This window comes from Loxodonta africana, chromosome 5 (assembly GCF_030014295.1).
Source record: "Loxodonta africana isolate mLoxAfr1 chromosome 5, mLoxAfr1.hap2, whole genome shotgun sequence".
In the NCBI taxonomy this organism is placed as follows: Eukaryota; Metazoa; Chordata; class Mammalia; order Proboscidea; family Elephantidae; genus Loxodonta; species Loxodonta africana.
This window is the reverse complement of record NC_087346.1, coordinates 68,313,687-68,334,899: the sequence shown is the minus strand read 5'-3', so window position 1 is coordinate 68,334,899 and position 21,213 is coordinate 68,313,687. Positions and strand designations below refer to the sequence as shown.

At 36.8% G+C, this 21,213-nt stretch overlaps 1 protein-coding gene across 15 annotated transcripts in view; it reads right to left on the bottom strand.

Annotated features, from left to right (window-relative positions):
- WDFY3 (WD repeat and FYVE domain containing 3) overlaps positions 1-21,213 on the bottom strand; it is a 351,860-nt gene that overhangs the window by 48,609 nt on the left and 282,038 nt on the right. For 13 of the 15 annotated variants that reach the window (XM_064285618.1, XM_064285625.1, XM_064285619.1 and 10 more), the window contains 8 exons: positions 20,613-20,842; positions 19,116-19,225; positions 17,587-17,769; positions 15,970-16,127; positions 12,449-12,526; positions 10,773-11,000; positions 3,467-3,520; positions 595-763 (listed from right to left, as the gene is read on the bottom strand). In XM_064285618.1, coding sequence (XP_064141688.1) covers positions 595-763; positions 3,467-3,520; positions 10,773-11,000; positions 12,449-12,526; positions 15,970-16,127; positions 17,587-17,769; positions 19,116-19,225; positions 20,613-20,842 — 1,210 coding nt within the window. The remainder of the gene's footprint in view (positions 1-594; positions 764-3,466; positions 3,521-10,772; positions 11,001-12,448; positions 12,527-15,969; positions 16,128-17,586; positions 17,770-19,115; positions 19,226-20,612; positions 20,843-21,213) is intronic. The other 2 variants (XM_064285621.1, XM_023553294.2) reach the window with 1 other exon arrangement.

The following is a 21,213-nucleotide window of genomic DNA, read 5'->3' as shown; positions in this document are numbered from 1 at the left end:
AGATCAGTGGGATGCAGATGCCAAATTCTCATAGAAAGACCAGACTTAATGGTCTGACTGAGACTAGAGGAATCCTGGCGGTCAGGGTCCCCAAACCTTCTGTTGGCCCAGGACAGGAACCATTCCCGAAGACAACTCATCAGACATGGAAGGGACTGGAAAATGGGTAGGAGAGAGACGCTGATGAAGAGTGAGCTACTTGTATCAGGTGGACAATTGAGACTGTGTTGGCATCTCCTGCCTGGAGAGGAGATAGGAGGGTAGAGAGGGTTAGAAACTGGCAAAATTGTCACGAAAGGGGTGACTGGAAGGGCTGACTCATTAGGGGGCGAGTAAGTGGGAGTATGGAGTAAGGTGTATATAAGCTTATATGTGACAGACTGGCTTGATTTGTAAACGTTCACTTAAAGCTCAATAAAAATTATTAAAAAAAAAAAAAACAACCCGTCTCTAAGAAGGGTGAGATGGTATAATATGAATGAATACTTTTAAGGTTGCCCCTACTATTCACAGTTGCTCATATTTTCATATAGAATTCAAATATAAAGAATGTTCCAAAGTGATTTTTAGTCAAAATCAAAGAGGAAGGCTAACCTTTGACTTTAGCAATCGTGTCTTCACCATGCTCTGGTTCTTGCTGAGTGGCTTCACCTTCGGAACTCTCCACAATGGTATCTTGGACAATGGCTGGATTGCCAGAGGCTAGTCGCATGTAGTATTCTTTACTGTCGTAACTTACAGCTCTCCTGTATCGAGCAGGTTTCTAAGAAATAACAAAAGAAAAAAAGACTCAGATAATTACCTTTAAAGATTAAAATATAACTTTCCCGAGGAAAGATATGATGTCGAGACTTCTTTCTGTGTTACTTTTTTTTTGGCGGGCTCTTAACACACTGCATGTATACATGATAAACTCATAGACTTTCAGGTAAAGTATGCCTATTTTTGAATTCCACTGATTTTTAAAAGACATATATAAAACAACATTAGCAGTTTTGTTCTTTCCAAAATAGGGTTCCAATAATCCCTAGCCAAAGTTTTTACGTTAGTACAATACATCCACATTGATGTATCAGAAACCCTCGCCATACGGTAAAGAGAATGTCCACTGTTGGAGAGCATGGAGCTGCAAGCGATGTCTAGTCTGTAAGGAGTCTCAAGAGAAGTAAGTAATTCAGGCCTAAAGGTCCATCCATTCAGTTGTAATAATCTGTATGAATGTTTACTTCAGATACTTGTAGGTAGTGACTGAGAACTGCTCTCTTTTCCATTTTCCCAGGTTTTGTTGGAACCCTGGAAATGGCCCAAACCTTCTTTAGATCCTTCTGAAAGTCCTGACCCAACACGGAGTCCACTGGCTTCAGGGCAGATGGTGCTTTGTGCCTGGCCTGTTACTATAAGCTGGTTACCTTCAATTTGCTAACGGCTTCTCCTTGCTTGTTATGCAAAAAATATGATCAAGAAGCCTACTAACTAAATGAGTACGGCAAGGATATATATAAATCCATTTTGAAGAAGAAATTCATTACCAAGAAACATTAGAGAAACAATTTTTTGGCATATAAGAACATTACAAGTTCTCCAACTGACCTAAAAACTGTTTTTTTTTAAATACTGACAATGAGAAATTAAGGTCTAAGATATCCTACAAAATTTAAAATCATAGAGGGAACAGTTTATTCAGCTTTCTTCAATCAGAATTAGATTCAGACTTTGGGCTGACAATTAGGAAAAAGATGAAATTCGAAACATGCCTTAAAAACATTCCTTTATAAACATTCCGTTATTTTATTTTCCTGTGAATACTGTGATGTTAATTTTGGCCAGGCTACGGTGCCCAGCTGTTTGGTCAAACACTTATACATGGGATTAAACCACTTGGCCTGAGGCAGTTTAGCCTCCATAGTGTGTGTGGGCCTCACACAACCAGTTGAAGGCCCTAAGAGCAAAAACGGAGGTTCTCTTGAGTATTCTGCCTCCAGGGCATAAACGGAGATCTTGCCAGAATTCCCTCTATTGCCCACCACCCACTTATTGATTTCGGGACACAAGATTTCCTAAATTTCCGGCCTGTCCTCTGACCTACAGATTTTGGACATGCCAGTCCCCAAAATCGTGAGCTGTTTTCTCAAAATAAATCTCTCTGCATATATTTAAAGGAATTCTAACTAAAGTGGAAAGCAAGTACCCAACTGAATGGAATATTTAGACCGAAATACTGAAGCAGTTTTGAGCTTAAAAAAAAATTAAAAAACCAAACCGAAGCCACATCACTCTTCTTTTAATTACACACAGAGCCCGGAAATGAAGAGAGCCGTATGCTGAGGAATGATATGCAGCAAGTGGAAATTGAAAAATATTAGATGAGAAAGTACTAAAAATGATTTAAAAATGATATCACAATTATGGGAGAAACAATCTGATGGGCAAACTAATAAGAACATTGCAATTTTTTGAAAATAAAAGTAGTTAACTTTGTACCATAACAATTCTTAAGAGGTATGACCATTTCTTCAATATACTAATTTCGAAATTGCTACTTTTTAAAAAGATGAAAGCATAGTTAGTGATGGGCAAGACAATGAATTAATGATGTGGGACAGAATCTACTTGCTTACTGACTTCATATACAGATTTAAACTTGAACTATAAGCATTTTCCCCTAGATGACTTTAGGTACATTTCTGTGTTTTTAAGAACTACAACTTTTACTGAATTAAATCTTTAAAATTAGACTTTTTTGTTTTTAAAGTATGGAATCTTTCTGAACAGTGAAAAAATTATACATTTTTAAATTAATAAAAATAAAACTGTATTTTAAAAAAGTGATCACACTGCCTTTTAATACATTTCCATTAGTTCTTTCTGACAGAAAAAATAGTTTTAAGAAGATACTTTTGCATTCTCAAAATACATACTGTTCAGTATCTAAACGAATGACATACAATTGAAAAAAGAAGTTGAACACGTCAGGCTGCCCATTACTAACATGCCTCAGAATCTGTTAGCTGATGTGTGAAGCAATACACATCTTATTGTGAGAGCAGAGAAAACTCAGCCTGTTAGTGAGCAGCATACAAACCCTAACCAACCAACCCGCTGCTGCTGAGTTGATTTCGAATCATTGTGACCCTATAGGCAGAGGAGAACTGCCTCATAGGGTTTCCAAGGCTGTAATCTTTACGGAAGCAGACTGCTACATCTTTCTCCCGTGGAGCGGCTAGTGGGTTTGAATGTTTAACCACTGCACCACCCGACTCCTTACACAAACCCTGGAAAGAGCTAATCAGAATGAAGCTGAGAAACAGAAGAGCAACTCTCTCGGCATGAATGAAACCAACTTTTTAATACCAAGAGCCTTACAGAAAGAGTAAATTGAAAGCCGATCCTTAAAGTTAGTCTAGTCTACCATGCACTAAAAAAACCGCAAGTATTTTGCATTCTCTTAGGGTAACTTGTGTTTTACCTTTTGAGGAATGATATCGTCAGGTGCCTCAGGCTGTTTACTTGGGATCTCAGACTGAAAACAGGGTATTAAGTATAGACATATCAGAAAGACAAAAACAAAAAACAACTTAAAGAAGAACACAAAAATAAAATTTTCTTGAGGACTGTAAGGAATATGGAAGATATACTCGCTCAGAAGAAATAAACATGGTATCCTAACTACTCGAAATAATGCATTCGTATCTTGTGATTATTTCCTCAATTACCAAAAGTAATTTTAAAACCTTACATACACTAAAATTCTCATGCTACTAAACAGGACAAACTCTTAAAAATCACACTGATAAAACCCCAGCACAGGTCACCACTGTCATAGGTGACTTATAGGCAACTCTTTACATGGCTTTAAAAGAAAAAAAGCCCTGAAACCTGGATAACAGAACCTAATGCTAGCAATACCTTCCACCTACACTTGCACTGTGCTCACCCCCAGATCTGTGCTGTAACAGGAGCAACTGCGTTAAAGTATTCTCTACGATATCCCATACTACGGGAAATCACTGAGTACTGGTTAGTGAAAAACAACCTTCCCGTAAAAGTTCAGAGACCTGCTTCCCTCAGTACTCTCACAGACACAATCCCAGAAAAGCTGAAAGAAGGCAGACTGCATCTTCAGCCCCTAAACCAAAAGTCTGTAAAGAGTACTATTTAAGAACTAAGCAGTTGCTTTGTGTTTTATTCCCAGAACACAATCCTGATTAACGAGAAGGCAATTTCTGCCGAGCTGTAGTGCCTGGCTTGTGCACATAAACACACAGACAGCTACAGACGGAAAAAGTGGACCCAGGGACTACTACCAATTTTTCTTCCAATTCACAGTTTACATCTGGAGATGACTTCTAGTAAGCACGACTATAGTAAACACGAAAAGGCCAAATGTTTTTACAAATGTTTGCTTCCTTAGCCAAAACAAACACTGGGCTAGTGGGCCATAACTTTAAAATACTTCACAAGGTTTAGTAAACATTTCTCTTTAAAAGCAAACTTTTAAAAGTATACCTTATATACGAGGTTTCTTTTGGGAGTGATGGAAATGTTCTGAAGTTAGGTGGTAATGGTTGTAAAACTGCAAATATCCTAAGAATCACTGAAAGCTTTAAACAAGTGAATTTTATGGTATGTGACTATATCTAAGGAAAGCTGTTATTAAGAAAGTATACCTTGTATCATCAAAGAATAATCTGTAAAATGTTCCATATCAATGTTCTAGATGTTGATATGGTTTGTCCAAACCCACTGAATGGTACACCTAAGATCTGTGTTATTTCAATATATCTAAATTTTACCTCAATTAAAAAGAAAATAATTTTAAACAAATATGAACCTCTAACATAATTATACGCATGTGGAAGTGTTTAGGGGTGAAGGGTACTGATTTCTGCAACTCGGTTTGAAGCTCATCAAAAAATAAGATTGTTGGATAGATATGCGATAAACCAATGCAGCAAAATAGACCAAATTCTACTGTCTGACCCAACTTTGATATTCATTCTAAAACTTAAAAGCCACTGGTGTCGAGTGGATTCCAACTCCTTGTGACCCTATAGGACAGAGTAGAACCGCCCCACAGGGTTTCCAAGGCTGTAAATCTTACAGAAGTGGATTGCCGTATCTTTCTCCCATGGAGCAGCTGGTGGGTTCAAACTGCTGGCCTTTTGGATAGCAGACTAGCACTTTAACCACTGTGCCACCAGGGCTTCTATGTTCACTGTATATTCCACTACATATCTTTGACCAGAATGTGAGCAGGCACTACCACCTACATGCTTAATATTTTCCCTGTGGCACATAGTATACTACTGGTTTAATACATATTTGCTCATTGATCCACTGAGAGACTAAGGTTTTGATTTTACTAAAAGACACAGCATTCAATAGCAAAGATACATGTTACACAATTATAGTATTATCATAGCTCCCATTTACTAAAAAATTTATCACTAAATTATTATGCTTATATACCCAAAAACCCATTGCTGCTGAGTTGATTCTGACTCACAGCAACCCTACAGGACAGAGTAGAACTGTCCCATAGGATTTCCAAGGGGTGGCTGGTGGATTCGAACTCCCAAGCTTTTGGTTAGCAGCCAAGCTCAGGATTTCTAGAAAATAATTTAACAAGACCCTTTACTTCAAATGTTTTTACAATGCTGAAAATAAAAATTCCTGAGTGAGTTGGTTAGCTTCTATCAGTTTTGAGACATCTATATATTATATTAAAAAATATGTAGCAGCAGCCATAAGAGATTCCCTTAATTAGAAAAGGAACTTTAAAATAAAATCATTTACCCTCTTGCCTCTGAGCAGCCCAACATTAATAGGTAGACAGGTAAGTCTTTTTACCCCAATGATCTTTGCAAAAAACAGTAAATTTGAGATTATTACTCTGTGAAAATAGGAAGATGGCAGAATTAATATCAGGTTTTAGTATTAAAATATAATTTTTAATAAATGATATAATATGAAAGGAGCCCTGGGGGTGCAGTGGTTAAAGCAATTGGCTGCTAATCAAAAGGTCATCAGTTTGCAAACACCAGCAGCTCTGAGGGAGAAAGATGTGGCAGTCTGTTTCTGCAGAAATCTACAGCTTTGGAAATCTTATGGGGTCACTATGAGTCAGGATCAGCCTGACAGCAGTGGGTCTGGGTATAACATGGGATCTTATTCTCCTTTTTGAGGATCCAGAGTGATGAAAGATTTGCTCAAAAATAACCAGATTTTGTACTTTTATCATATCAATCTCAGGCTCACATCTTAATACTATCAATAACTGATATTACCATTTAAAATACAGAATTACAGTGTAATTTAGTATAGCTATTTTAATCATGAAAATTACCTGAACCCATCCACATGTGCCTAATTTTTCTCAGAACATTAATAATCGTTATTATTGTAGCTTCACTAAAATAATTTTTGTTGACAAAATTTCAAAGCTTTTAAGTTGGCAGAGAATGAAATACTAAGATGTGCTCGATATCCTAAAACAAACCTCTCATTTAAAAATAAAAAAAATAATGCTCATAACTTAGACTGGTAGGTTATTTCTTATACAGCATGTAACATTATTATCAAGATTTAAGAACTGGGACCTTAATGACTAAATAAATAATCACTTGATTCATTTCCAAATAGTAAAGATTTTAAGATAACAAATTAGCTTCTTAATCACTGTATTCTAGCTTAAGCAATAAAAAAATAGGACTGAAAAATGTTATTTGGAAACAATAATTATTTTTAATAAATAAGGCAAAAGATAAAATTACTTGCCCTTGTTCTAAGTAAAACCTGTTTTACACAGTAAGAGGCTTCAAAATAAAGCAATTTTTAGGTTGGCACGTATCTGTTATATTGTAAAATATACTGACTGGATTTTACAAATACATGCATGCAAGTAGGGCCACAAATTTATGGGAACTGAAAGAGAAGAAATTACTAATCTCTAACTATGAAAGGCAATATCTAACATAGTTCAGGGCCGCGGTGGATTTACTATGAAGTTAATGAAGATTAAACTTCAAGGGCCCTCATTTCCCATGTTTCCTTTCAAAACCCTGGAAGAGGGGCTGCAGTAATTCTGCATTCATAATTTTGTGTTCTTTTTCCTTAAAGAGCCTTCTGCCAACTTGTATAAACTTCAGGGCCCATAAAATCTGGCTACTAGCCCTTTTTAATCAAAATCCCAGATTTAGGAAAAGTCTATAGAATGTTAAACAGGAAGCCACAGATACAATCTATAACTTAAGCTTAGATGACAGAGGGCTGGTGGTCTACTCATTGGACATTATTAAGTACGGGGCAGCTAGCAGTTGAGAGACAAAATCTAATATATGGCTTTTGTCTGGAAGATGCTCCCAGGCTATGGACAATGAAACAAAATAGGCAAACATCAGCATCTTTTCTTTTTCAAGAGATTCAACTATTGGGAGACCATCAACCTATACTTATTATATTTTACTACACTGCTTAGTAACTGTGACCTAAAAGGCATCCCTTAACTTTTCCAGTCACCAGTTCCTCATTTGCAAAATAGGGGTAATAATTCAGAATTAAAACAAAAAAGCTGCATATAAATTGCTCTACAGAGTATCCAGCTCACTCTGCTTTATAAATATTAGCTCTTCTTTTTTGATTTTATGATATAAGTCACTAGGATAAGAGATTTTTCTATTTTGTAATTTTCTTTTTTGTCAACACTGCCAGAATGCATACCCAGTGCTGTCAAGTCAATTCCGACTCATAGCGACCCTACAGGACAGAGTAGAACTGCCCCGTACAGTTCCCAAGGAGTGCCTGGCGGATTCAAACTGCTGACCCTTTGGTTAGCAGCTGTAGCACTTAACTACTACGCCACCAAGGTTTCCAGAACGCATAGTTTATAAAACAAAAGAAGAAATTTAATGGTGTTTCAAATTTCCAAAGGATTCTGAATTATCAAAACCAAAATAAAAATTATTCATTCAGAAAATTTCATCATAGCAGGTTAACCCTGACTCCCACATGAACTAAGCAGCATGAATTCAGGATTCTGAAACTGTACCCTCTCCACTCTTTCCTTTTATGTAAATGTATCTGCAACATTTCTGGACCGCTTTGTATTTCTCAGTATGTAATCCATCTGTTAAAAAAAATAAGTTCCATATGGTACATACTTATTATTTATGAGTATGTCTATTTAGATTTCAGAGGCTGGTGAACTCCTTTGCTTATTACGTAAAACGCTAATGATACTAAGGTGATAAGCTGTGAACTCTGAATAGGTGACTTTGTTTTTATCTCTTATAAAATTCTAAATACACTTCTGTAAAATAAATGCTACTGTTACAAAAAAGGGAAGGAGAAGATAAAAATATTACATATATTGGAAAAATAACAAAAATATATGCCTCATTTAAATCAAAATAGTGAGTTGGTCATATATTTGAGAGCGTATTTATTTTACATTTTAGTGTTCTTGAATGGATTCAATGAAATGAGTGTTTGGCTCAATAAGAAATACCTTAACAAAATGGTATAGGCCTAAATTCTTAATTATTTGTTTGTGGGAAATAGTAATAATTAGAGACTATATTGCTATAGTACTTTTACATGAGTAGCTGTTGGTAAAAGGCTGTAGAAATACAAATGGACTATATTTTTACACAGAGCTTCAGTATTAGAATTACAGTGCTTTAAGTTATAGTGACACCAAGTATGGCATTCTTGAAAGAACTGGATACCTTTGAGAAGAGTAGATTTTAGACAAAAAATTTTAGACAGCTATCTTTAAATATCTTAAGTATATATAAGCAGAGTCTAAGACTTATATTCTAAGTACTGTCAGGACAGAGGTTACACAATAAATACAAGATGAATGGAGCCAGGCTTCTGGCAGAAAAAAAGCAACACTGGACCAATTAAAGCTGCCTCCCATTATATGACCTGGACTATTTATTAGGAAACCCATGCTTCAAGTCTCCATTATAAATTTTAGTTTCTTCGTTTGATGAGAGAATCAAATATAAAGTCATGAATGGGAAAGCACTTAAGCCACGGAAGCTTCTGAAGTGAAGTTTTTAATAGTATATAATAAAACTTCACTGGGCAGGTGGTTGGACTTTATACCTTTCAGATTCTATAATCCTATTAATAAAATATCCAACAAGAACACACCCAAAATGTTCTTTGTAGAGATCTGAGTTTCTGCAAGGGACACTGGATTTATTTTAGAGGCAGCTAAACACTAGGGTGAAACAAAACATGGGATGCCACTAGTAACCTTTTTGGTCCAGGGTTAATTAAATATTGTGGTCAGTGATTCTCAGGCTGAAAAATCAGGGCCCAAGGATCAGATTCTTGGGGTGGACGATAATATCAGAATATGCTTTTCCAAGTTCTTTAAAAGCCATAATATTAATTCTTTTTTAAAAATATAAATGACATTAAAGGATGGCATGCAAGCTTTCCATTTATCAAAAAGGGGTACAGATTTTAAAAGAAAAATCACAAAACACTCATCGAAAAGACTATGATTCTCTGGAGTTGCACCGTCCAGTACGGTGGGCACTGGTCACATGTGGCTACTAAGCCTCTGAAATATGGCTAGTCTGAAATGAGATGGGCTGTAAGCGTAAAATATTCACTGGATTTCAAAGATTTGATTTAAAAAAAGGTAAGATATCTCATAAATATTTTTATAATTGATTATACACTGAAATAATATTGTGGATCTATTGGATTACATAAAAGATTAAAATTAATTTCACCTATTTTCAAACATTTTAAACATGTGCTTACTTGAGAACTTAAAATTTAAAATTCCATCTGTGGCCTGAATCACATCGCTATTGGACCACACTCCTCTAAAAAGAGACAGTCTGTGAGGTCCCCTCTCAATTCCAAAAGGTGTGATTCTATAACTCAGTGAATTTCTAAGGAGAAGAACACTTTTTTAATTTTGGAGGCACGGGATTATGGCTGGACATGAAGAGTTGAATTACTATTTAGAAAACATTATGAGGGTTTTTCAGAATAAAAAATATACTCTTATGTTTTCTTAAATTGTAATGATTTTAAATGGAAGATTATGTGTCCCTCAACTTAAAAACATACCAGTTTAGACAAAATTTTTCTAGTTTTGTGCACTATGATGCATTCCTGTGCAAAACAGCAGAATGATCATTTTGGGAAAGATAATTTACTTACTTGAATAAAAATGAACTTAAGGGCAAATGCTGTTTGGCTTAACTCTGTGGAGTTGGTGATAAAAGCTTCTTAACATAAATGCAAAGGTGGATATATTCAGGCTATGCTTCAGCTGTTCTCTGTATTTCTTCAAAGAAATCACTTAGTGCCAATATTTATTTTATTTATTTAACACTTACTTATATAATGCTTATTCTGTGCTAAATACTATTCTAAGTACTTGACCGATTTTAACTACCTTAATCCTAACAGCACTATGAAATGAACTATTATTTTCCCCATTTTAGACATAAGGAAACTGAAACTGTAAAGAGGTTAAATGACCTGAGGCAGAGCCAGGATCCGAACCCGGGCAGACCAGCTCCAGAGTCTGTGATCTAAGCCACTTCACTATAGTGTGATTCCTGTGATACTGCTGCATCTTATCATTCCACAGCCACTCTGATATTATCAATTTAATATGCGGCTTGCTGAATTCTCTGAGTTAGAGACTTTGGTTATTGACCTAATAAGGAAAAATGCTTACAAAGAAAAGAAAAATTTGAAAGAGCCATTACAAACATTTAATTCCACATACTCACCGTCACATTTGTCTCTTGTTCCGCCTCTGGCACATAAGGGTAATGGTTATAAAACATATCATTTCGGACCATTTTTTTCCTCATTCTGCAGGGCCCTTCCGTCATCTCCAACATCCATTTGTCTAGATGGGAGCCAATGGGCGGACCCCACAAGCCTCGCTCGCGCAGCAGTTCATATTCGATTTGACACCACTCCTCTGTCACGTATTTCAGGGCATTTTGCTGACGCTGAGGGTAAAGATGCTAGGTTGGTCTTCAAGCATAAACAGGTGTAACAATAAAACTTCTACAAATAACTTAAAAATCAAGTTTATGTTTGGAAACAAATGCAAACCGTATATATCACTTCAGTTGTATCACGTAAGTAAAATCACATTCATTTACAATTAAAGTAAGCTAAACATTTTGTAAGATGAGAGAATTATTGTGGTGACACAGAATGTGATTATTTTAGCAGTAAGTAAATGACAGCTATGTACAGGGCAGAGTATAAGATATAGTCAAAGAGCTGAAGGAACTTTGTTACTCTGGCACAGGAAAGATGATAATATTACTTATGAAGAGATATCAAAATAGTTAGTTCAGTGTAAATTAATAAATAAACACAGTATTTTAAGGCTAAACCCTCCCACCCCAATACTGTAAAACAGGGTACTAGAATATATATTTGGGAAAATCTAGGAAAACAGATCAAGAAATATTGCTAACACATTGTATTACCGGTAGGCTTTGTAAACATCTCCAAAGGTTTTAGATAAAGAATATAAATATGCATCTCTGATAAGGAACTTGCCACCCATAGAAAAATTAAAGAAAAACTCTTCTACTGGCCACTGGAATAATTTCAAAAGAACTCAACCATTTACTATCACCGGGTGTAACTTCCTGCTACCTGCCAAATGACACAATGTAGAACATTTCAACAGCAGATGATTGTAACTAACTTATCTAATGATTTGCAGGATATAAGCATACAGTATAAGTCTTAGAATAAAGATCTTCTTATACAACTAACCATAAAGATTATTAAATAACTAATCATGCACTTACATGATGTCATAGTAGTACTGATGTGTTTCTGGGGGAATACCCTTATCAAATAATGATCTAGCATTTTGACCATAAAATATTAGGAGTTTTAATCAGTCAGACATCTTTAATGGATTTAAAACAGGTATTTTGGAAACAAAAGACTTAAGATAAGGTTTTGATTAATTGTGGATTCACCACGGAGATTTCATGAAATTTATTTTTTACTGATAAAACCACCAAGCACCTATAATAAAAAAAGACTTGTAATTTCTTAGAATTTTAAGAGACTTCTCAGAGACTTTGATGCATATTTTCACAATCTCCTTGTTATTAGCTGATAGAGTGGGATCATTCTGATATTTTTATTTTTTATTGAAAAATAAAGACATGCAACTCATCAGTCATGAATGTTAATAGGATTCTGCTGCACTGAGATCCAGTGTGTTGCTTTTTAATGCAGTTTGCCTAGAGTAAATTCAATTTTTTCTATCTTAAAACCAATGGCCAAAATAGATCTTGGCAGGGGTAATTTAAAATCATCATCTGATGATGAATACAATTCAGTAACTTGCCCAGAATGGGTAGGAATATCCCGAGAGAACAGTTGTTTCTCATCCAGGGCATGCAAAACAAATCATTCTTACCTCTTGATATTCCTTATACTGTGTGTCGACTAGGTCACGAACAACAGCAACATGTGTAAACATCCACTGTGAAATCTCCTAATGTTGCAGAGAAAAAAAATCTTTTAAGAATCAACATTGGGAAAACATCAATTCTACCCAAAGCAATCTATAGATATAATACAATCCTAATCCAAATACCAACAGCATGTTTTTAATGAGATTGAAAAACTAATCACCAACTTTATGTAGAAAGGAAAGAGGCCCCGGATAAGCACTACTGAAGAAAAAGAACAAAGGAGGAGGCCTCATGCTACCTGATCACAAAACTACTACAAAGGTACTGTAGTCAAAACAGCCTGGTACTGGTACAAGGACACATAAAGCAATGGAAAAGAATTGAGAACCCAGATGTAAATCTATCTACCTAGGGTAAGCTGAGTTTTGACAAAGGACCAAAGTCCATTAAGTAGGGAAAGCACAATCTTTTTAACAAATGGTGCTGGCAAAACTGGATATCCATCTGTAAAGAAAAAAGAAACAGGACCCATACCTCACACCATATATGAAAACTAACTCAAAATGGATCAAAGACCTAAATATAAAACCTAAACGATAAAAATCATGGAAGAAAAAATAGGCACAACACGGCATAAATTCAATGCAAACAATAACAATGCACAAACACTAGAAGGTAACTAGATAACTGGGAGATTCTAAAAATTAAACACTTAAACTCACGAAAAGATTTCACCAAAAAAGTAAAAAGAGAACATACAGACTGGGAAAAAAAATTCTGGTTACAACATACCCAACAAAGGTCTAATCTTTAAAATCCACAAAATGCTTTAACACCTCAACAACAAAAAGGCAACTAATCCAATCAAAAAATGGACAAAGAATATGAACAGATATTTCACCAAAGACAACATTCAGGCAGCTAACAGACACATGAGGAAATGCTCATCATCATTAGCCATTAGAGAAATGCAATTCAAAAACACAATGAGATACCATCTTACCCCAACATTACTGGCGCTAATTAAAAAAAACAGAAAATAGCAAATATTTGAAAGACTGCAGGGAGAGTGGAACTCTTATGCACTGCTGGTGAGAATGTAAAATGGTAATAGTCACTGTGGAAAACAATATGGCACCTCTTTCAAAAGCCAGAAACATAAATACCATATGATCCAGCAATCCTACTCCTACGAAAATATCCTAGTGAAATAAAAACCAACACATGAATAGACATATGCACACCTATGTCCACCGTAGCACTATTCACAACAGCAAAAAGATGGAAACAGCCTAAGTGCCCATCAGCTGATTAATGGATAAACAAATTATGGTACATGACACAATGGAATACGATGCAATGATAAAGAACAATGATGAATCCGTGAAACACCTCACAACGTGGATGAACCTGGAGAGCATTATGCTGAAATAAATCAATCACAAAAGGACAAACAGCGTATGAGACCACTATTATAAAAACCCAAGAAAACGTTTACACACAGAAAAAACAAAGGAGGGTAGAGAAGGGGAGGGAAAATCACTAACTAGACAGTAGACAAGTATCTTTGGTGAAGTGAAAGACAATATACAACATAGAGGAAGTCAGTACAACTAAACCAAGGCAAAGCCATAGAAGCTTCTTAGACACAGCCAAACACTTTGAGGGACTGAGTTACTGGGGCTAAGGGCTGGGGACCACGGTCTTGAAGGACATCTAGGTCAATTGGCATAACATAGTTAATAAAGAAAACGTTCTATATCCTACTTTGGTGAGCACGATCTGGGGTCTTAAAAGCTTGTGAGTGGCCATCTAAGAAACACCCTGTGCAGAGCAAAGGAGGAGGAAGACAACCTAAGACACAAGGAAAATATTAGTCCAAAGGGCTAATGGACCACATGAACCACAGCGTCTACCAGCCAGAGCCCAGAAGAAATAGATAGTGCCCGGCTACCACCACCTACTGCTCTGACAGGGATCACAATAAACGGTTCTGGACAGAGCAGGAGAAAAATGTAAAACAAAATTCAAATTCACAAGAAAAGACCAGACTTACTGGTCTGACAGAGGTTGGAGTAACCCTTGAGACTACAGCCCCCAGACACACTGCTAACTCAGAATGGATGCCACTCCTGAAGTCCACCTTTCAGCAAAGATTAGACAGGCCTATAAAATAAACAGTAACGCATGTCGGGAACATGCTTCTTGGTTCAATCAAATGAGCAACCACTGCGCAGAAGTAAAGATGAGAAGGCAGGAATGGGAAGGAAACTGGACGAATGGACACGGGGAACCTGGGTGGAAAGGTAAAGAGGGAGTGTGCTGACACGCTGCAGGAATTGCAACCAATGTCACAAAACAATTTGTGTATAAATTTTCGAATGCGAGACTAATTTGCCTTGTAATCTTTCACCCAAACCAAGTTAAAAAAAAGAAAAGGATTCTTTAATACCTCACTGATTTACTAGGGGAAAAAAAAAGTTAACTAGCCTTAAAATTATGTTAAACAATTAGTTCAAATTCTGTGAAAAGCACCTATTATAGGAAAAAAACAAATCCAACATTAAAAGTCTGATTATATCATGAATCTAATGGAGGCCTGGAGTGGTGGACACAGAGCTGTGACCCTTTAAATGCCTCTCTGAGGACGGGCTTGCTGTCCCAGCTTCCTAGAGTGCTGTTAGCCCCTTTCACAATCGCCTCAGCTTCAGAGTCCCTGGATGCCTCACATTCAATGGCTGACTGATTTGGGGAATATGGAGGCTCAGTGATGTGGACACAACGCAGGTCAACTCTGACAGGTCATTTTGGCTCCAGAACTCCACTTAGGTTAGCTTAGATTGTTACAGTGCCACATCGTAGCCTGTCATTTCTCCGTGCTTAAAACTATTTGCTGCTTCTTTCATCTACAGCTATTGATCCCAAGGGCACTCCCCAACAAACATTCTGCACACTAAACTTCGCCTCAGAGTTTGCTTCCTGGAGGACTCAATCTGTGACACAGGGAATGACTGACATACACTGTTTCTCTCAGACCCCTTTCATGGCTGCCACTTGGGTTCTGGGATGGTGACGGATGATGAGGAAGAAATTAACGCTGGAAGTAGATGAGTTTTTAAAAAAATTCATCACAGGTACATACCACAAGATTATAAGAAATAAAAAGGCCTGTTTGTTCTATTGTTTTAAAATTTGTACAATTAACAATGACAATACTACTGGAAGTTTAGAAAAACTGAGAAAAATTATTCACAGTCTGATCATTTATCAATCTCTGAATCTCATCTTCAGTCATGTCCGGTTATGGAATGGATGTAAATACACAACACTCACAGTGCAATTTTATCACAACAAAAGAGAAGTTCCCATAGACCGGGTTACTTCTCTCTGTTCTAAAGCAAAAATACAGAAAAGTTCCATTTCAAACTATGTGCTTGTACATGTTAAGTGTATTATATAAAATAGTATAACTAAAACTTGAAATATAAACTTCTATTATCAGCAATGAAAGGAAACACTGTACCTGGGTGGAAAGACTGTGCTTACTAAGACCACTCTCCTTCCGATTCCGTCTTGATCCGGTTAACTTGGAAAGACCAAAGCCACTGCTGACACGGGACAATTTGGATTGGGTGGTGGGCACTAAAGCTTCTCCTCGACTTATGCATTTCTTTTCGTGGGCTAAGAAATTAAAATTAGATTATTTTACAATTTCCCCACATAATTATTAGTTTTGCTTTCAATACTTCCTGTCATGGCTACAAACCACAATTCTGTAGTTATCAAAAGCGGCTTAAATGCCAGTTGTCAGACATTTTTTTAGACATTACAAATCCATTTGTCGGTGCTCTTGTTTAAGGATGGCTGGTTGATAATTATTGTACTAGTTGAATTTACATTTGGTTGAAACTTCACAGCTCTGCAATAATATGGAAATTTATTTTAACTGTAATCAGGTACTATGCTAATAGCAGTTCACAATCCCTTATCCAAAACCCTTGGTGCTGGGTATGCAACTCCTTATCTAGAACCTCTGGTGCTGGGTATGCAACTCCTTATCTAGAACCTCTGGTGCTGGGTATGCAACTCCTTATGTAGAACCTCTGGTGCTGGGTATGCAACTCCTTATCCAGAACCTCTGGTGCTGGGTATGCAACTCCTTATCTAGAACCTCTGGTGCTGGGTATGCAACTCCTTATCTAGAACCTCTGGTGCTGGGTATGCAACTCCTTATCTAGAACCTCTGGCGCTGGGTATGCAACTCCTTATCTAGAACCTCTAGTGCTGGGTATACAAATCTCATATCCAAAATCTTTGGTGCTGGGTATACTTTGTAATTCAGAATGTTTTGGATTTTAAAAAGGGTACATGGTACATATAAAACCAAAACCAAAACCAAACCCACTGCCGTGGAGTCGATTCCAAATCATAGTGACCCCAAAGGACGGGGCTTTTTTTTTTTTTTATGGTACATATAAAACCAAAACCAAACCCACTGCCGTGGAGTCGATTCCAAATCATAGTGACCCCAAAGGACGGGGCAGAACTGCCCCATAGAGTTTCCAAGGAGTGCCTGGTGGATTTGGACTGCCGACCTCTTTGTTAACAGCTGTAGCACTTAACCACTACGCCACCAGGGTTTCCATGGTACAAATACTGTATATTATATAACACTAGCAGAGAATCTCGGGTAACAAATCACAATTTAAAGCATTAATATTTCTGCACCAAAATGCATGAGTACTTACACCAAGTAGATACAGAAAGTTAGGTTAGGGTTTGATACCAAGTGAATTCTGACAACAAATTAATAAACAAACAAAATCCTTGGGTTTTCAGGGCTTTTTAGATTTCAGACTTATGGATAAGGGATGGTGGACCAGGAGCCAGGAGAACGACCATACGAAGCTTTAAGCAACATATTATTTTCTAAACTCAGAGATTTCTGATGTATAACACACCTTTGAGTAAAAAAAAGCCAAAACTCAATATAACCGTTCCAGAATGGAATTATGTTGCACTGATTTTCATTTCTATTTTCATCACAGTATCCTATTTTAGGGAAGTTTTAATTACATGTCTAAAGTGCATTTATATACAACCAGTCTCTTGATCACATGATTTCAGTGGATCTTCTTACCCAAATGATTCTGCCAGCACTTCAAACTAGCCTCTTCAATGAGCGGCCTTGCTACGGCTATGTCCACATGGCCCCTTTCATTCACAGGTAGAGTGACTTTGAAAAGCTCCTCCAAGGTTTGTTTCTTACTATGTATCAGTTCAGTCCAAACTCTGTTGACAGCTTTTATGAGAAGCTGACGCCCTAGGGAAATGAAACAAATAGATAAATAAATAAAAGGAAGCAAATGGTCAAAAACACAATATAAAGTCAGTTCTTAATTTCTTTATGTTTTACATCTAGGAATTTCAACTATAGCACTTAATAGTCAAAATAACGCTTCATATAAAATCCACATTACTGAAAAGGATTATTCAGATAACCAAAAATGGGGTTGGTTACTTGGAAAACTTTTTTAAAACTGTTAAGCTTATGCAGAAAGACAATGAATATTATTTACGATATGAAAAATTTTATACATATTTCATTACCTAGCTTCTTTTATATAACATAAGAACTCTGAACATTTAAAATGAGTTCAAAATTAAGTTGTTCTTGACTTTTTGCAAAAGGAAAGAAATAATAAACAAATGTTTTTAAAAGGTTTTTGACTACTAAATTTAATCTTGCTTTCAGAGTGCTTGATAATCTGTCTGACTACTACTCTAGACCAGTCAATCTTTTAGCAAGCACTGGAACTACCTGGAGGGCTTGTTAAAATAGATTGCTGGCTTTCATCCACAGAACTTCTGATTCAGTAGCTCTGAGTGGGACAAAATGGACATTTCTAACATGTTTCCAAATTATGTGATATTGCTGGTCTGATATTACTGCTTTGAGAACCAATGTTCAAGGCTGTCAGTTGTTGAGGAGTGAAAATAATAACTGTGTCCTCAGTGTCTGGGGTTCAAAAACTTGGAGAGAATAAATGAGCAATAAATTAATGTTTAACTGAATGAATGAATGAATGAATGAAAGAGTGAGTTCTGGAATCCCAAAGGATGAAATCATACGCAAAAGACCTACACAGTATTGTACCGTAACGGTCTAATCTTTTCCACTGAGCAATGTGGAAATAAGAATTCAACCTACCCAAAGACTAATCCTCAAGATTGACAGATTCAATGGGAAAATCAGATAAAAAAAAAAGGGAATAAAAGACAATTTGTCTCAAGCAATATTTGCCTCTACTGTCATATGCCTAACACTACCATTAGTTAGTTCTCTTTATGTTAAGTGCCAGTTAGTATATATTGTTCAGCTAAACAAAGGCTGCACTACCATGTGTGCAAATGCAAATACCATCAAATCTCTCAGCATCACTAATAAATGCTGAGGACTAGCAGTGTCAGTGGTAAGTGGTGTAACAAATTTGGCATATAGGAGATATTTTGTGGGCATGTCTGTTACGCACAGGTGTGACTTACTGCAAGAGTGGTTCTCACAATGTTGGCAGTTTCTCATGCCAATTATTACTTTTTTAATCTTAAAAATTGGAAACGAGTTTGAGAAAGCCCCAAAACAAACAAACAAACAATGGAGGTAATTACCTTCGCTGATATCTTGGCTATAACCACCATCTGGTTCAATGTCAGAGGGAATCATAATGTGCCATGTAGTCATCCGGGCTTCTGCTTCCAGTCCAAATCCATCCACATTACTGAAAAATTCCAGTCAGTTTAAACTACAGAAGGAAATAACTATAACTGAAAACTATATGACTATTACTCTGCAGAAACAAGATAAACTCGGCTCTATCACAAAGTTTCATTACTTGCAAGCTGATGAACAGAAGATGCACAAAATAGAATACCTACCATGAATATACCATTTTAAGGGGATGATCTCCTAAATCTACCTGTCTAAATGTAATTAAACTCAACTATAGCATCATGATGGCACAGGACTAGGTAACATTCATGAGTCAACATAACATCAAAATGAGCACCTTAATTTTTAAGATGGTTTTTGATTACTCACATTTTTACCTAACAATTACAAAAAGATAGTTAACTAGGAATAGTTTCCTAATAGGCTGTTATAGACTGAATTGTGCCTGCCCACACCACCACCCTCCCTGCCACCAACCCTCCCAAATACGTGTTGTAAATCCTAATCTCTATGCTTGTGGTTATAATTCCATTTGGAAATGGGTTGTTTTTGTTATGTTAATGAGACAGGATTAGTGTAGGGTTTGTCTTAAATCTATCTCTTTTGAGATGTAAGAGAGATTAGACAAGCAAGAGAGAGGAGCAGCAGACGTGGGAGAAGAGAGATACCAAGCCACATGAAGCACTAGATAACTCAGACGTAGGTCCATCCTCCAGTCCCATCCCTCACTTCTCTTTGCTCTAGTAGCAGTGAAACAATTGTGGTTTCCCAAATGTGCCACACTCCTCCGTCCCTCTGGGCGAATCCATATACTGCCCTTTCTTCCAAGAGGACTCTTCCTCATGCTCTTTGCAGTGTTAACCTCCTCAATTAGGTTTCAAGTTGCAACCCGAGGGGTAGTTCCTCCAGGTTTGGGGCCCCGGTTACGTGCAGGATGCTCCTTCTATTTAGCTTAGCACTCAGCACATCTGACCGGTCTTGCCTGGTTATCTGTTTTCCCTTCTAGACTGCACATCCCAAGAGGACTGCCACAAGGTCTATCTTACTCACATCTCATCCCAGCCCCTAGTTCAACGTCTGGCCTCCAGCAGATACTAAAGAACTATCTGTCAAAGCAACCAGTGGAAAAATACTAATTTCACCATTTACCATAAAACTATTTTTTCAGCCTCCAACAATGTATTTTATTTGCTTTAAAAGCAAATTTTCTTTTTAAAAGTATATAAGAGACATATGGTCACTGTGGAAAATTTCAATGACGTAGAAAGTAAAGAAAAAAAAAATCCATTATTTCATTAGAAAAGTGAAACACTTGCCTTTTGCCCTTTCATATGAGGTTTTAAATAAACAGATTAAAGGAAAAAGAAACGTTACTACCAGAAAGTAGAAGAAAGAGTTCTGCTGAAATAATATCAAAGACAAACTCAAAGGATTACCTTCCAACGTGCAGATTAATCAAGCAGTGAGCCAGACAGCTGATGAATTCCTGGTCATGGTTCCCAGGCCCCAGGATCAAGGTCCTGTTCACAGTGAGGACCCTGAGTGCATCAAGGAGAGCCACTTGCTGAGGAACAGTTTTGTGTGCCCGGGAGAACTGGTACAGGATGGTCCTATTCAGGCAGTGATAAACTGCATCCAGTGACAAGCCCTGGGATCTTCGCTTTGACTAAAAACATGCAAGATACTTGATTTAGTAAAATGGACAAAAATGAAGACCTGCTTATCATTTAATCACGACTTTTATTAGGTTTATTAGGCACCACATACCATGCTAAGTACTAGGGATACTAAGACTAAAAATACAAAGCTCTTGATATTATGAAGCTCAGAACTCATGAGACAAATATGTACAATTTAACGAGTGCTACATACAAATACGCAGAGGGTGTTACGGTGGCCCAGTGAGGAGAGCCATTAACCCTGCGGTGGTAGAGCAGCCTCAAAGAGAACACAAAGTGTCATCTGGGCAGAGTCTCTGACTGAAGAAACTTGGTTAGGATGAATGTAAGAAGAAAAAAAGAAATTGACATTCTAGTA